The 17,257-nt window shown below is 34.5% G+C and overlaps 1 protein-coding gene and 1 long non-coding RNA gene across 2 annotated transcripts in view; one reads left to right on the top strand and one right to left on the bottom strand.

Moving 5' to 3' along the window:
- Positions 1 to 17,257, top strand: part of LOC118193062 (uncharacterized) — a 112,160-nt gene that overhangs the window by 28,192 nt on the left and 66,711 nt on the right. The gene's annotated exons all lie outside the window — the stretch shown is intronic.
- LOC146999447 (uncharacterized) lies at positions 5,021 to 15,485 on the bottom strand. The gene is made up of 2 exons (XM_085812180.1): positions 14,369 to 15,485; positions 5,021 to 5,106 (listed from the first exon to the last, which is right to left on the bottom strand). The coding sequence occupies exons 1-2, from the start codon at positions 15,483 to 15,485 to the stop codon at positions 5,021 to 5,023; spliced, it is 1,203 nt and encodes a 400-aa protein (XP_085668306.1).

The following is a 17,257-nucleotide window of genomic DNA, read 5'->3' as shown; positions in this document are numbered from 1 at the left end:
TAAAAAAAAAGATAGAATTAAGTATACTTTCATTTTCACGTCGTGTTTTTGTTTAAAAATGAAGGAAATGATGTAAGTACTTTTATGAACCCCGTAGAAAGAAACACATTAGTGAAAAATATATAGTACATCATAGCGAAATGATTACACAAAAAATACATTTTTTTTTCATTCAACAAAATTACTCGTAATACCATCAAATTAGAATTACATACAAACAACGCAAACTATAATACATTACAACATACAAATAGCGCTCAAGTTGCACAATTAAGCAGTTACTGAAGCTACGCAAGTGTTTTACTGTAAATTTTGAAAATCAATTTTTTGCGGTACGAAAATAAATCATGAGAAGTATAGTTCATAAATGCATTATAAATATTGTTTCCTATTCGTATTTGTATAAATATTAAAGTCCAGAAATTTTTATTTTCACACCACAATGAAACTGCTATTTTTCGCTGCTTTTTCCCCTATTAGAGAAAGCCATGTAATTTTGAATTTTTTCGGAATTAATGTACATGTTTTAAAAACTAGTATTTTTTAAATACTTGTAACAGGATACGAAGCTATTTTACAAGTGGAAATATTGAAGAATGTTGTGTGCAAAAATTTCAATTTTGATAAATTTTTAAGATGTTTCCAAACGAAAAAGAAATGCCTTTTTGTATTTAATTTCAAAAATTAAAAAACGTCTCAAAAATAATAAACTGTGAATAAAGAAATTTCTATTTACTAAGATTATCAAATAAGAAAAGTAAGATATTATTTAAAAATGTAGCAAGTCGGAAGAATATTTCTAGTCTTTGTTAATTAAATAAGCAAAAGAGGTAGCATGTAAAAATTTCAGGGAAAAAATACCTTGAAGCGGGAATTTAGAACAATCCCAAATGAGGAAAGGGAACAATTCAAATAATCTAACAGAGAAATCAAACTAAATTGATTAAAAAAGTAAGGATTCTTAAAACGTATAACGATGGTGCATTAAACAGCGTCATGAGAATTGTTTTTGTTGAGAAATTTTCCTTTTTCTTTGGACTTAATCTCATATTAATGGATTTTACTTCACCTTACTGTAGATCCAAGAATTCGCAGCTGTGTTCATTCAAAGCAATCATTTTTTTCACTGTACGCCATTTCAGATTTTTAGCAACCAATTCTCTTGCGTTTAAATGCAAAATAGGATTTTACAATTTAGCTCAAAAATTCAAGACTTCGAAAACGGAAAATAATAGCATTGCATGAAACCGTGAAATATTAAAATAAATGTTCACATTTTTGCATTTTATAGTGGAATGAAGAAATTAAAATTCAGGCGGAACAAATTAATCACATATTCATCATCGTTTTTGACTTACATTTTTGTCTCGTTGTTAATATTTCCAGAGTTATTTAATATTTGATTAATTTTAGAACTTTCGAAATGAATCAATAAATACGTTGCAATGGGTATAAGGATAAAATGTATTGCAATTTGCGTTTTATTTTAATGGAGTTGTAATAAATTCCGTAATTCTGTAACTGGGGGCGTTCCAAATTCCGTAATAGGGGTCGTAATAATTTACGAACCCTGTTACTTAAGCAAGATTATTGACAAATCGTCATTGTATGCAGCAATCCGTTTCCAAACGGCTGGGATTCTTAATCATGGTCATTTATGGTGTACCCATCATGAGAAGATCTGTAAATAGGCAGCATGTTATTACTGTATTTCTAACGTAGCTCCTTTTTTCAACAAAACTTTTTTAAAAAATCTGATGTGTACACCACATGAATTCCTTGTACGGAATATTAAATTATACGTATTTTTCCTTATATTAAATTTATTGGATTCAAATAAATCTACTTCGTCGATTACGCATAAACCAAAAACGAATAAATGCACTCTTTAAAATTCACTATATTTGTTTACCACAGCGACACTCTGGCGCTAAGTTCACTAACACCTCATTCATTTTATAACTCAGAATGCACATAAGATATGTCATCTGAAGAATTATACAATTGTTGTCACATGTTCTGTTCAAATACTATAATAAATCTAAAACGATGTATAGAAGAAATTAAACAAAAAATCAAACAAAAAAAGAAACAGTTTTTAACAGACGATTCAAAATTTCTCATTCAATTAATTCAGTTATCACTTCGCAACAAGGCAAAAATACATAAAAACTCAAAATATATGTATTAAAAATTACGAAGTAAATCTTGAACAGTTATTTCCTCGAATAAATTCCAGAGTAGATGCTTTATCTTTATTGTTGCGAAGCTTAGTTTCTTTAGATTGGAAACAAATCCACTATTCTGTTACGTTTCAAATGTAAACAAATATGTCTACTATAGTAAAAATAATTAGGCTTAGCGAAACTTAAACAACTTTTAAATTGTTGATAATTCTACAAATATAGCATGCAGATTTACTAAACTCAAAACACCTTAAACGGAAGATAACAACATAATTGAACCATTTTTAACGCAAAAAAGGCGCAATTCACCACCATATAAGAATAAAAAACTGAGCTCACTGAGTCAAATAACAGAGAGGGAATATATATACATTTATTTATATAGTACTTTTGGTGCTGCCGGTTGCACCCAAAAAGGGAAATGCACATCTACATGTTACAGCAGTCCTATATACAAAATTTCAACGTTCTGAGGCTACTCGTTTTTGAGTTATGAGAGATACATACATACATACGTACGTATGTGCGTACAGACACCATGAAAAATTCTCTTCAGAATTCATTTTAAATGAGTTTTTAATTCGTTTGTTGAAATATTGTCCTTTTTCTGTCCTTACCTACAGATGTCACGCAAAAAATCGTTCAATTCCATTCGATAGCAGTCAAAATGGATATTTTCGTTGAAATACGGTACACGGAATTTTTCATGATTACAATACTTCCTTTACTTCATGCAAGGAAGTAAAAAGAACTGATCTGCAAAGGAATGTGAAAATGTGCTAAATAACGCTGTTGTCGACGTTGAGCTATTTGGCGACATTCGCGATATATGTTGGCGATTTAGTGATAATCATTTAAGTAATGGCGATCATAATAATCTTGAAGTACGATAAATTCACTTTTTGCCAGGGCGACTATTCTATACGAAGCTGAAGAATGTATAGTGACCATAAAATCTTTTAATCTCAAACTTTCAAGCATTGGTCTGAATATATCTTACTATATATTTTATTACAAGCTATATATTTATTACAAGCTTTTTTCATCTATATGACACGTATCTGAGGCAATATAACTTTCGCTGCTCAATTCCTACACCTCGTGGTTTTGTGCTATTTAAAAAACCAACCAACCATCCAATTCCTACACATAATCGCATAAACGGATTTTTACAAGGAAACATTTTATCGTGCAAATCGAAGGTCTTCTGAACATTATTTATGTCTTTGATATAGTTGACGTAGTTATTAGAGTTGTGGTAAACTATTTTTCATTATTAAGTAACAAAAAAGGGTAGGGGGAGGAACAATGATTTTCGTTTTTCGGATGGCAAAACAAAAATTAACTCAAGGAGCAATTTATTTTACTTCACATCATTTCCTATCATTTGTTTTTCCCCTTAACGAAGGAAGAAGATTTTTTTTATGCTTGAGTGCTCAGTTTTAATCATACTTGTCTGTTTTTCTAAGCTTAAAATTGCTTTTAGTTATCTAATTTTGATTTTTTTTAGTTAGTTACAACACATCACAATACTGAGCAAACTTATTCCCAAATGTTGATGAATAAGACTTTTAATTTACCTTTCAAGTTAAATCATTGCATAAATCGTAAGCGATTTGTTCAATAACAGCATACTTCTTAGGAACATTCTAAGAGTTATGATTTGATTACTTTAGTTATAACTGAGCATAAAAAGTGACTAATTGCCTACGTAGACGGATGCTTGTGAGACAACCTTCTACGGGAACTGTTCTCCAGTTACTTGATATACTGTTAGGAAAAGCACTGAAACTCATGCAGTCAGGTTGTTGGATTCGAATACTTAATTTAGGTTAAAACAGAAGAGGGAATGCATGAACTCCATACGAATTACAACTGAAGTGCCTTCTTGGAAATGGAATCTGATAGATTTTTGTTCCTGTTCAATTACCTTCAGTTTCTGAAGATGGCATTTGACTCGACAGATTTTAAGTATCCATATCTTGTAATAGAATAAGTTGGGATTAAAATCGAGACTAAATGCATGCCATAGTCAAAACGCATGTCAACAAGTTCCGCGTTCCATTAGCAATGCATACCCACTAAAACTTTCTACGGGGAATGACTATTTATTTGGGATAGAAGACCGCTTTTAGTTACTATCTAACGCACCAGCGCACAGTTTTCGTTGCCACATCTTCTTAATCTGTCCCCTTCTGCCTTTACATTTTGTCACATATTATACTTTAATCACCGTTTAAACATGCTATCATAACTCATATATAATTACAAACTTTCAAGAGTCTTGCTTTAATTTAAAATGATTAAATGTATGAACTCTTATTCTTCTCTTAAGTTTCTTTTTTAAAATGATTATGACCCTCTGAACTAGTAGTTGTTTTAAGATTTTGAGAGAGAAATAATACCATAATTAATATATGGATTAGTAATAAATCAAGGTAAATTAAATACAATTGAATAAAAGTACAGTAAATTAACACACCTCTGTCTCTTTGAAAAGATTTGGGAACAAATAGCTTAAAAATTCCATATTTTTCCAAAAATTTGCACGATAATTTAATTGTTAAAAATAAGCTCATAGCTACCTAAATTTTGTTAGTTTCCTGTTTGGTTTGTAAATGGCACTACTTTTACCTTAAAAGGAATAAGTCCTCCCAGTTGCAGTAATACAGTGTGTTTCAAAAAGAATATACGTATTTCGAATGCATATACTTATTAAACTGTATGATATACGAATGTGAAACTTTACACACATATGTACGAACCTCTCAAGTTCAGATTACAGATGTTCAATGTGTTCTCCATCAGCGACACGGACAATATCACATCGATACTCAAATTCCTCCCATACTCGGGCAAGCATGTCCGTCGTCACTGATGTTATGAGAATACGGATCCGGTTCTTCACCTCTTCCAGGTTCTGTGGGAGTGGTGGTACATAAACGTTGTCTTTAATACAAACCTACAGGAAGAAGTCACAGGGTGTCAAATCCGGTGACCGTGGATGTCATCTGAGACATGCTAAGCCGCCAGCTCTTTGACGACCAATTCAGATAATCACGCACTTGGCGACAACAGTAAGGGGGTGCCCCGTCTGGTTGAAAAATGAAGTTCCTTCATGCAGCCTCCGAAACAGTTTTGTTAGATAGCGAGATACTGCTGACCGTTAACCGAGTTTCCATCAAAGAAGAATGGGCTGTAAACAGATGATCGGGATATCGCACAAAACACATTTATTTTGGGCAAATCTCGTACATGTTCAATGGCTACATGCGGGTTCTGTCAGCCCCAAATTGGAACATTGTGTTTATTTGCATGACCACTAACAAGAAAAGTGGTTTCATCACCGAACACGATGCGTTATGCGAAAGTGTTATCATTGTCAATAACATCAATGATCTCGTTACAAAATGCCACACGTTTGCGTTTGTCATCAGGACGCAGAGCCTGTAACAAATGTAACTTGTACGGCTTCATAACCAACCGGCGTCTCAAAACACACCAAATTGTTGTTGCAGACAGTTGTAACTCCCGACTGGTACGACGAGTTGATTTTGAAGGACTATTTTGGAAAGCAGTTTGAATTCGTGCAACATTTTCGTCGGGAACACGAAGGCGGCCAGAACTCTTTCCTTTACATACATATCCTGTATTTACAAACTGTCGATACCATCTGCGAATGTTCCACCCATTCGAATGATCACTTTGGTACCTCAACCTGAAACGTCTTTGCACTGTGATCACGGAATTGCATTTGGCAAACTCGAGAACACAAAATGATTTCTGCTTCGGAGTAGCCATTTTAAACATGCGACGGTTACTACGCAAAACAGAAGACAACTGACATATAGTGGCTATTAATATAAACTAGACTATGTATTCGTTTCGCCAATAGCCGAGCCGAGGCGCAGTGATCGATAGTTTGGACAAAATAACACTTTGTAGTATGCATATTCTTTTTGAAACACGGATAAAAACAGATCTGTTAGGTTCGATTTAAAAACAAAAAGAGTAGACGGGATTTTAGAGGGCGATTTCATTCCCTTCTTTAAAAGAAAATACTGAATAAGCGTAATATATACATCAAAGAAATAAAACAGCAGTGCAATAAACTATGAATAAAATTATTATTTTTATAGAAAACCGCGTAGGTTGAGCTTTGCTCTGTGACCATTGGATTAAAGTGTTTAATTAATAGTGTTAACTAAATAGCGGTTTTGTATAGCAACAATAATTATGGTCTTTAGTAAAGATTTATTTACAAGGGATTTAAAGAAACGTCAAGATTATAATTTAGTATTTTATACTTAGCAGTTAGTACTTTATATTCCGAGTACTACAAAACGAAATTTCAGTCTTAATATTCAGCTCTTATTCTCAAAGCATATTTTTGAACAAAAATGTCTAAGCGAAGTTGTTTGTTTAATTGAATAAGGTAAAGCATACATACATGCTCTCTGCCTAATGAAATGGATGCTTTTCTAGAAGGTTGCCTAACGGAAAATTGGGTCACATTTACATTACATTTAAGAAAGAACACCTGCGCAAACAGCCTAGTTTCCAAGGTTTGGAATATGAGTAATTTATTCACGCTATCTGATGATTACTATTAGCTATATTTGAATAAGGTGTAATAGGAAATAAGAAATACTTTTTTAATTCTTGGAAGTACAGAATGTAAACTGCTTAAAAATTGTTTTGAAAATTTTAGTCGAAATGCAATAAAAATTGGGTAAAAGAGCTCCATGGAAGTAGGTTTAGATCGGTATACTAATGTATTGCGTTTGTGGAATATTTGCGTTGTTATATAACGAAAAGCAAACAAATTTGAAATTTGGAACTAGAAAAAAAAACTGAATTTTCATTAAAACTGCTTACATAATAAAAGCATCTTAAATGAAAGAGAATGACCTTAATTCTTCTTTTTGAACCTTCTTTTTAAACTCTTCTTTCTATTCTGAACAAGCTTATGAGAAATATGTAGCTCAAATTGTAAGGATCCTAAGTTTTACTAACGTTTATTTTATTTTAAATCTCTACTATCACTTCTTATTTTCTACTTCCGCCCAGAATTAAAAGCTTCAACTTATTTATGCAAATTTGTCTTGCTAACGCCAAGTACTTAAGTTGTGGCTTTTTGCCGAGCAAGAGAAAGGAAGGAGTTATTAGAAGCAGGCCGCTTGCCATAGTAGTTTTACTCGGTTGCTGGTTGCCTTCAAGGCCAGAGGTTTAGTCCTCTTGATAATTTCAAACGTATCGTAGTTTTAGCAGCTCTCTGTACTACATACGGACTTTGTTAAATAGCGGCCAATCTTAAAGTTAGGCACTTGTATATTAATCCAAAGTTAGTTTTAGTTAGAGTTTTAGTTAGTAGTTTTATATTCTTACATTCAGACCACAAGTGGTTGGTCTCTGTATTCCGAAGTTCCGGAAATCTCTGTAAAGATAGAAAAATAAAGGGTTTCGTATACCCTTTCTGTGTGTAATGTCTACTTCACAATTTATTGAACATAGCTTGAGTAAGCTCCCTGTTCCGAGTCAGGACAGTTCATGTTTCCAAGGCAAGTAAAGAGGAACACAAGTCCTGATAGTGGCGCCCGACGAAGAAGAATAACCATGGCCGAGTTTCAAGAAGAACCTGTAGTGCCTGCAGAAGGGGCTCAGAATCTAGAAATGCCAGCTGCCGCCCTGAAGGATTTGGGTACATCGTCCAGACCATGTGCGCATCGATGAAACCAGACGCAACCTTCAATGGAAACTCACCGGTAACCAGTTTTTTGGAAAAATTGGATGACCACTTCATGCTGTATCCAGTCCATGAATTCCAGAAAGTCACCTTAGCTACCAGCGCTTTGAGGGGCCAAGCACTTAATTGGTTTAAATGTATAGGCAGAAACCTCTTGGGTCAAGCGGGAAGTCCCACCTATAATTACGAAATTTTCAAGACTGCCTTAGTAAAAGCTTTCCCTGTCGTTGAAACTCTCTCAAGCTTTATTTTAAGAAACATTCACGTCTTTAAACTCTTGTATGGAAGCCGTCCGGATTCTGAGATAATCCAAGTGATTTTGCCGAGGTTACTTCCCCAAGTACAGGACTTTATTGAATTAAGGAATCCGACTACACTGGAAAAGGTATTTGAGCTAGCAATCCAGTTTGAAAGTAGAAGAACGGCGGACATTGAAAGAAGACGCCAGTATGAGCAACGAAGCCAATTTGGTGCGCCAAGACCACAGCAAAGGCAAGAACACGGCTACGGAAGCAAATCGAATCAGTGGGCAAGGAAACCTGAGTATTCAAAAACAACCGGCGAACGTCGACAGTTCAATAGTAAGCCAGAAAAAAAGTCTGAAGGCCAGCGGAAAAAGAAGGAAGGCATGGAAAGGAAGAAGTAAAATTTAAACTAAAACGAATTTCTGCTGACGGGAGGGTGCGGAAAACCGAAGGCCAAGAAAACCCCTCTTCCTTCAAGTTAAATACAGTTATTGTGAAAAATTTGACTCTTCCAAAGATTGAAGTTTTGGTGAACAACATCCCAGCCACCGCACTCCTGGATACAGGCGCGCAGTGCTCCTGTGTGGCAGAAGATTTTTTTAGGAAGTTCTTCCGTAGATACCGAATATATAATTCGGATAATACGACAGTGTTAGCTGCGCAGGGAGAAAGATGCAAATGCATAGGTAAAATACCATTATATATTCGCATTAAGGACGAGCAAGTAAAGATCATGTTTTTTATCGTAAAAAATTTACAAGCACATGTCATTTTAGGGATAGATTTTCTTTCAGAGGCAGAAGGAACGCTGGATTTCAACCAAGCGTCCCTTAAGCTGACCATTCAACCACTTCTGGAAGAAAAAAGAGAACCACCCACAGTAAACCTCAACCACCTGCCTAAGGGAGAGCAACAAAAAATTCGCCAAGTGGTAAGTGAATTTGCTTCGTTATTTAGTGATATTCCCGGATTTACTCAAGTTACTAACCATAGTATCGACACAGGAGATTCACTGCCAGTTCGCCACAAACCGTATCGGTACGATAAGAATAAAGAAAAAATAATACAGTGACACATTCGAGACATGTTACATAAAAAGATCATAACGCCCATCTCAAGTAGTTATGCTAGACCGGTTGTGTTATGTAAGAAAAATAATGACTATCCGGTAACACATCCGAAAAGGTGTCGTTTTGCAATTGACTATCGTAAATTAAACTCCATGACTAAATATCCGGTATATCCGTTACCTATTATTGAAGAAATTTTAAGGAATATAACTTCTACGAAATATATGACTACGTTAGACTTAACGACTGGTTATTTTCAAATAAGTGTTAAACCAGAAGATGTGTCTAAGACTGCTTTTATAACCAAGTCTGGCACTTATGCATTCTTGCGTATGCCGTTTGGCCTTTCAGGGGCACCGGCAACATTTCAGCGATGTATGGACATTGTGCTAAGGCCTGTTCTAGAAAAGACCACATTTATCTATTTAGACGATATCATTATTACTAGTGATAATCTGGACCAACATGTACAGGATTTAAGACAGGTGTTTTCATTATTAAAGGAAGCCGGTCTAAAAGTTAATGTCGAAAATTGCAAATTTGCAGCCCTTCAATTAAAATACTTAGCTTACAAAATATCTCAGAAAGGAATCGAGACGGACGAATCAAAAATAATCACTGCGCAAAAGTATCCGCCGCCAAATACGACGAAGAAGCTCTCTTCTTTTCTAGGACTTTGTTCATATTATAGATCCTTTATAAAAGATTTTGCAGCTATTGCTGAACCATTGTTAAAATTAAAAAGGAAAAAGGCAAGATTCTCGTGGACGGCCGAAGCCATTAGTGCTTTCGAAAAATTAAAGCATGCATTAACGCAAGCCCCTGTTTTGAAATTTCCTGAAAACGATGAGAATTTAGAAATTTCAGCGGATGCTTCGTTTATGCGGTAGGAGCTGTACTTTCGCAAAATCAGCAGCCCGTGGCATTTTTTAGTAGAACTTTAAATCAAACACAAAGAAATTATTCCGCGACTGAGAGAGAGGCACTTGCAGTTCTGTTAGCAGTGCAAAACTTCCGAGTCTATTTTGGAAGGGCGCCAATAACAGTGTATTCTGATCATGCGGCGGTAACTAGATTGTACTCAGGGAAAAACTTATCCCCAAGGTTAATAAGATGGGCACTCAAGTTACAAGAGTATAATTTGGTAATTAAGCACAACCCCGGAAAGGAAAATATCGTAGCAGATGCCCTATCCAGAATAAAAATGGATGAAGAAGGTAATACTGTAAAGGTGGCAATGCTCACAGCATGTACGATACATTCCCGAGAAACTGTAATAACCAAACTGGGTAAGGATCATGAATTTAAAAATATTTATGGTTATTTAAAGGATCCTGAAAATTTTAGCCACCAAGATATTGTGGCGATAAGAAATAGGGCGGCCCATTACGAACTAATAGATGATCTATTATTTTATACAAAAACTACGAATTCCAACAACGAATTTCGACCTGTTATCCCAGCTAGTCTTAGATTAAATATACTGCAGGAGTTACACGACTCCCCCGTTAGCTTCTCATGCTGGTATTCGAAAAACCATCCAACGCGTACGCGAAGCAGTATATTTTCCTGAGCTGCAAAAGTTAACAAGGACGTATGTCCAGTCCTGCCCAACATGTCAAGCAGTTAATTATATTAATTTCCGCCCGGCCGGGTTTCTAAATAGCATTAAATCGGAATTTCCAAATGAAATAATTGGCATCTATTTATTGGGCCCTTTCACAAAAAGTCAGTTAAATAAAAGTCGGTATCTCCTTGTTATGGTTGATCATTTTAGTAAGTGGACCGAAATTGTTCCCTTAAAACGAGCCTCCGCGAAATTAGTTACCGATTCTATTTTAAATAAATATATTTTAAAATACGGGGCGCCCCTAAAAGTTATATCGGATAATGGTCCTCAATTTGTAAGTAATATATTTGAAGACATGTGCCAAAAACTGGGCATACGTCATTTAAAAATGGTCCCGTATCGGCCGCAATCAAATATAGCGGAACGGGGCAATAGAAATATAGTGAAAATTATCCGTAGTTATGTTAAAAATTTTCATAAAAGCTGGGATAACAATGTCAATGAATTAGCTTTCGCCCTTAGGACCGCAAAACATGATACGATGGGCAAAACTCCTGATGAGTTATTTTTAGGCAGAAAGATTATAACGCCGTTAGATAAATTATTTTATGTTCAACAAAGAGCCCCAGAATTTAAAATGTCCGATATAGAAAAATTAATTAAAGAAGCAAAAAAGAACACTGAAGTAGCACAAAGAAAACAGAAGCTGTATTATGATATGAAACGACGGGGAGTAACTTATAAAGTAGGGGATGAAGTGTTAAAAATTAAGCATTCACTTTCTTCAGCACCAGAAGATAAAACTGCCAAATTTTATCCACGATTTGAAGGACCATATGTCATAGAAAAAGTAACTCAGGCTGTAGTGGTGTTAAAAGCCAGGAATGGTGAGCCAGGCACAATCTCCAGAGGTGGAACAACGACAATCACAAGGGCGAGCCATTAGTAGACAGGAGCAATTGAAAAGAAAGTTCCCCCTTGGAAAACTGAAGGTAACAAGAAAAAGAAGCCGTTCCACTGACCAGAAAAGAGAGGGCACGACGACCCCCAGAATGAAGAACGGAGAAGTACGACTAATGCAAAGAGAGCCAGGAGAAATGGCAGCAACTATAACACGGCTCCAAAACGGAAGATCTACCCATCGGATAGGAGTCTACGCAGCAAATGTTGACGAATTGAAGAAGGAAGACCAGCTGCAGATGCAAAGAAGCAAGAAAAATTTGAACAGCCAGCAACGAGATCCAGGCAACAACGAGAGACAGTTGTCCCGGTTCCGCCAAGACCAGCTGCCATCAAACGGCCGAGACCACAGGCAGATGCTAAAAAGAAGGTCTTCAAGGGTTACCGCACTGGAAGAAAAATAAAGCTCATGGAGGAAGGAAACGAAGGACGAACCCGCACAAGAAGGAAGACAAACCAGACGGTAGTCTTCGCTACTTTCCAGGACTGGGCAGAAAAAAGGATGTCTGAATATTACAAAGATAAGTAAAACTTTATGTTACTTTCAAACCTTAAGTTAATTTTTCATTCTTACTGCAAGTGGCAGAATTCAAGAAGTTTTACCTCATGTGAGGCCTACCTTTATTGCCAAAAAGGCGAGAAATGAGTTGTTACCTATTTTGGTATTGTTTTTCAATTACTCGCGAGTAAAAACTAAAATTAATGTATAATAGGAATGTGTAAATACTTGAATATTGTAAAAGCATTGATAACCTTTGAGAAAGGCCCCTTAAGAAAATTGTAAAAATTATTGTATAAAATTTTATTTAAAAGTTTCTGGCAAGAAAGAAGTTTTAATCTGAAAGACTTTTGAAATGTAGTATTTCAATGTAGAAGAAATGGGACTTGCTTGTAATAGGATAGAAGTTAACAATGTACTACTAATGTATGTTTTAAAATGCGTAAAATTAACGGCATGTTAATATGTCCCTATATACAATGTGAGCTGTTATCTTAAAAGTTAAGAAATACTGTGATATGTTAAAAGTGAAAATATTAGAGTAATGCCAAAAATTTTAACTTATTGGTGTGACTGTAAAAAGAGCAAATTATTGTGAATATGTGTTAAAGGTTGAATGAATGTAGTTAGGCTCTCTGACGCTACACTTCAGAGTTAGCCACTTTTCAGGATAGTACCTCAGGCTTTAGAGATGAATATAAGGTGTGTTCTGAGGTCTTGACATGTTGAATTTTAACACGCTAGTGTTTTGATTGCAGGCGGTAGTGTTGAACACTTGTACATAGACACGCTCGTCTTTGGTGTTTTTCTTTATAACACATGTCAGAGAGCACGGGGAGATAATTAAATAACGTCATGAATGAAATAAGAATTTTAAAAGAGAAATATAAATATTCATGTTACTTGCCATTTGATTGTGTAACATTTCATTAAGGGGTCACACGACCCTTGAATGAGTCGAAAGATGAATTTTTTTACCTTTTTTCAATCTTGTGCAACTTTTTTAATTCTTATCAAAAATACTCAATATTTTGTTCATTATTAATTTAATGTCTATTCTTTAATTAGATGTACTTGAAATTTGAAAATTATAATAAAAATTGTAAAAACAAATGTTAAATTATAAGACATTTTTCACATCTAATTAATCTGTACGCACACTGCGCGCACATGTACAAGAAATGTTTTGTACCAAAATGTTTAATTTTTCTTTTTTTATGCAGAAGAATGTTTGAGAATATAACTGAACTAAAAATATTACACAATTCATGCATTTTTAATTTTTTTATGATATATATATTAAATATAATTTTTTTGCTATATTTTGATTTTTACATACCTTATAAAATTGAAACATTTCATTAAAATACCAAAATTTTAGTTTAATTAATTTAGTGTTACATGATAATACTATGGTACAAATTTCAGAAAGATACATTAAAAAGTTTTTGAAATATCATGCGCGACGCATTAAAAAAATACGTTTTGAGATAAAGACCTGTAAAATTTGCATCGCTATAAAAATGAGTAACATTGTGACTTAACGAGTCTTAACTCGTACTATTTGGTACCTATTTTGTATTTTATGCTTTTTGTTTGTGTTTTGAATAAAGTTAATGACAGAATATATATTTATAATAAGGAAACTGCATCTGAAAAACAATTAACAATGCATTGTTTAATGAAAGTGATGACACAGTCAACCGTTATCAAGGATACATTATTGCAGATAAAGATATATTTTTCATATACATGAAAGAGAATGCAATGTGCAAACTGTGTTATAAAACTATAAATATTTCTGAGAATAAAAATATATTAATAATCAGTTTCTTGAACAAGATGTTTAAATTTTTGTCGACACACATAACTTATCACAAAATACTATTACTATTCATAATATTTATATACACAAATTAAAAACCTCCAGGTTCATACATTATTCCTTCTTGATCAATTTGCTGATGTTCTAAACTTGTTTTGGATCTTTTCCTTGCTTTTCGTGCTTCTATAGTGTTTTGCATTGCTCTCTTCTTAGCAGTATTTACACGTTTCATATCACTGCGAAGTTGAGATTTTATTGCATTTATACCTGGATGGATACCCATATGCCTCATGACAGATAGCCTACCCTTTTTGCCCACGTTAAATAAAATTGCTGCTTCATATACAGCAATTTCTGCAATTCGTTTCCCAGATCCAGAAGTTTTCGGACACATCTGCCATATGAGAGAATTAAAAGATTCATTCGGATTCTGAGTGAAGCTACCAAGGCATCGTTTCAAAAGATCTGGACTTGATAAAGCTTTAAAAACAGGTTTTATAACATCCATGACTGAAGATGGCAAAGTCACTTTATGATGAAATTTACCCACTGAGCCATTTGAAACTGCTTGTTGATATTTACACCATGAGTCTGCACCAGCAGGACAAAATGTATGTAACGGTTCAGCATCAGTTGATCTCGTATGAAAATAAACTGCCCAAATACCCTTACGCATTTCATCAACTGACAAAGCATTTGAGCGAATTGCATTTCCATAATACTGAGTCAGCCTATTTATCATGGTGTCTGTCAGTCGTCCTTTGCCTGATAAAGGTTTACCGTCCTCCAGCTTTTTACATCTATAGTCTTGTTTTAGCTTTCTCAGTCGAGTTCCCATTCTTTTTTGTACGTGACCAACACATTCAAGTTTTGAAACAGTTTCATCATCATATGGTTTGCTGTCATGTATAGCAGGGAATGTTCTAGAATCACCATCACCAATATAATTAATATATTTGAGACCTCTTTCAGCTTCTGATCTGTGAAAAATTTTTATCATACCATCGACTTCCATTTCTCCTGAAGAACCGATATGATTTTTCTGACAATTTGGCAAATGTTTCATTTGCCACTCTTCGAAAGCTTTCCCAGATTTTTTTGCTTTCCATAGATCACATCCTTTACAAGTGGACGAGAGAACTTCAACATCTAAAACCTTCCCTGTTTCAGCACCTATTACAGAACATACTCCAATATGTGAAGTATGTCCTCTCGTTTTCCATGTTCCATCACCACTTACGGTGACAGAATTTGATGCAGTTTTGCATGCCTCTTCTTCTGAAGCAATTTTCATACTTTGAATGGCGACAGTTTTTGAAGCTGCATTTATATGTTTGCAGATTTTGTCATAAGCATTCTGTGTCACAGGTTTACCCAGATCCATTACACCACAAAATGTTTCCAGAGGTTCCAGACCTTGACCAATGCATCGCATAGCATAAACAATTCGTCTGTTTAATTCAGGAACATTCTTGTGTTCACCAATCAACTTTGAATTATTGAATTCTGTTTTAAAACTACACTTTTCACATTTCACAGTAATTGTTGAAAATAATCCAAAGGGTTTTCTCTCAGAAATATTGACAGAATTACAGCACAATTTGCACATTACATTCTCTTTCAAAAATGTAAACAATATGTCTTTATCCATTATTATATAGCCATGAAAACGATTCATAATGTCAGTATCACTTTCATTAAATAATGCATTGTTAAGCTTTTTCTCGGATGCACTTTCTACATGTTCAATTTGAGTATTATTGTCATCACCTGATGAAACCAAGCTTTTATCAGAAAGTTCAGATCTGATATTCGTGTAGCGGTTGCCGTGGAAGCGACGTTTTTTAGCTCGCTTCCCAGAAGCTCTTTTATTATTTGCCATCACAAATATAATATATAAATATACTTATTATTGCAGAAAAAGACTAACGCATCAAAAATTCAATATACACCAAATAAATGCTGCAAACGTCAATACAACTTTGCAGAATCAAACGACGTAGTAATAGCTTACGGAAACACGATGTAAACATTCAGAATAAGTATTAAGTTGAGTAGAATCATTGCTACTGAGTGCTGACGAAATAAAAATAAGACTTGTAGGCTAGAATGTAGCAACACTCAGTTATATAACGGCTATGACAGCTGTGAGCAAATGGCGTGTCCCTTTAAATGTTTATTTACATACGTGATGAAGGATTCTCGTGTCAGTGACCTTTACGTTTTTAATGATATCTCCTAAACTACACGGAATATTTTAACACGGAGATGCAGAATGTTCAAAAATGAAAAGTGCGCAGAAATGTTCAAACTAAAACATATATGTTTTTCAAAAAATCGATATTTTTGAAGATTTAAAGGTCGTGAGACCCCTTAAACTAGTTTTCCTTCCAGATCTCTGGAAGGAACCAGATTTCAACTAGGAAATTCCTGTTTATAGATGCAGTACAGATGAAAATTACTTGTCCGTGGAGTTGATAATTTAAAAACGACTTTTTAATTTCTAGTTTCTAGAGAGAAATGTTTGTAAAAGATTGGCTTCGCGTTAGATTCTAGAACTAAAAGTTTTCAACAAGGTCGCTTTAGACCTCAGTTTCAAACGAATTAACTCTGGCGGGAAGTATGTAAGGATCCTAAGTTTTACTAACGTTTATTTTATTTTAAATCTTTACTATCACTTCTTTATTTCTACTTCCGGCCAGAATTAAAAGCTTTAACTTATTTATCAAGTACTTAAGTTGTGGCTTTTTGCCTAGCAAGAGAGAGGAAGGAGTTATTAGAAGCAGGCCGCTTGCCATAGTAGTTTTACTCGGTTGCTGGTTGCCTTCAAGGCCACAGATTTAGTCCTCTTGATGATTTCAAACGTATCGTAGTTTTAGCAGCTCTCTGTACTACATACGGATTTTGTTAAACAACGACCAATCTTAAAGTTAGGCACTTGTATATTAATCCAAATTTAGTTTAGTTAGAGTTTTAGTTAGTAGTTAGAGTTTTAGTTTTAGTTTTATATTCTTACGTTCAGACCACAAGTAGTTGGTCTCTGTATTCCGAAGTTCCGGAAATCTCTGTAAAGATAGAAAAATAAAGGGTTTCGTATACCCTTCCTGTGTGTATTGTCTACTTCACAATTTATTGAACATAGCTTGAGTAAGCTCC

Source organism: Stegodyphus dumicola, chromosome 1 (genome assembly GCF_044657685.1).
Source record: "Stegodyphus dumicola isolate Sdum_Otavi_A_Nest chromosome 1, ASM4465768v1".
NCBI classification, from domain to species: Eukaryota; Metazoa; Arthropoda; class Arachnida; order Araneae; family Eresidae; genus Stegodyphus; species Stegodyphus dumicola.
The sequence above is the reverse complement of the archived record's forward strand: the minus strand, read 5'-3'. Positions and strand labels throughout refer to the sequence as shown.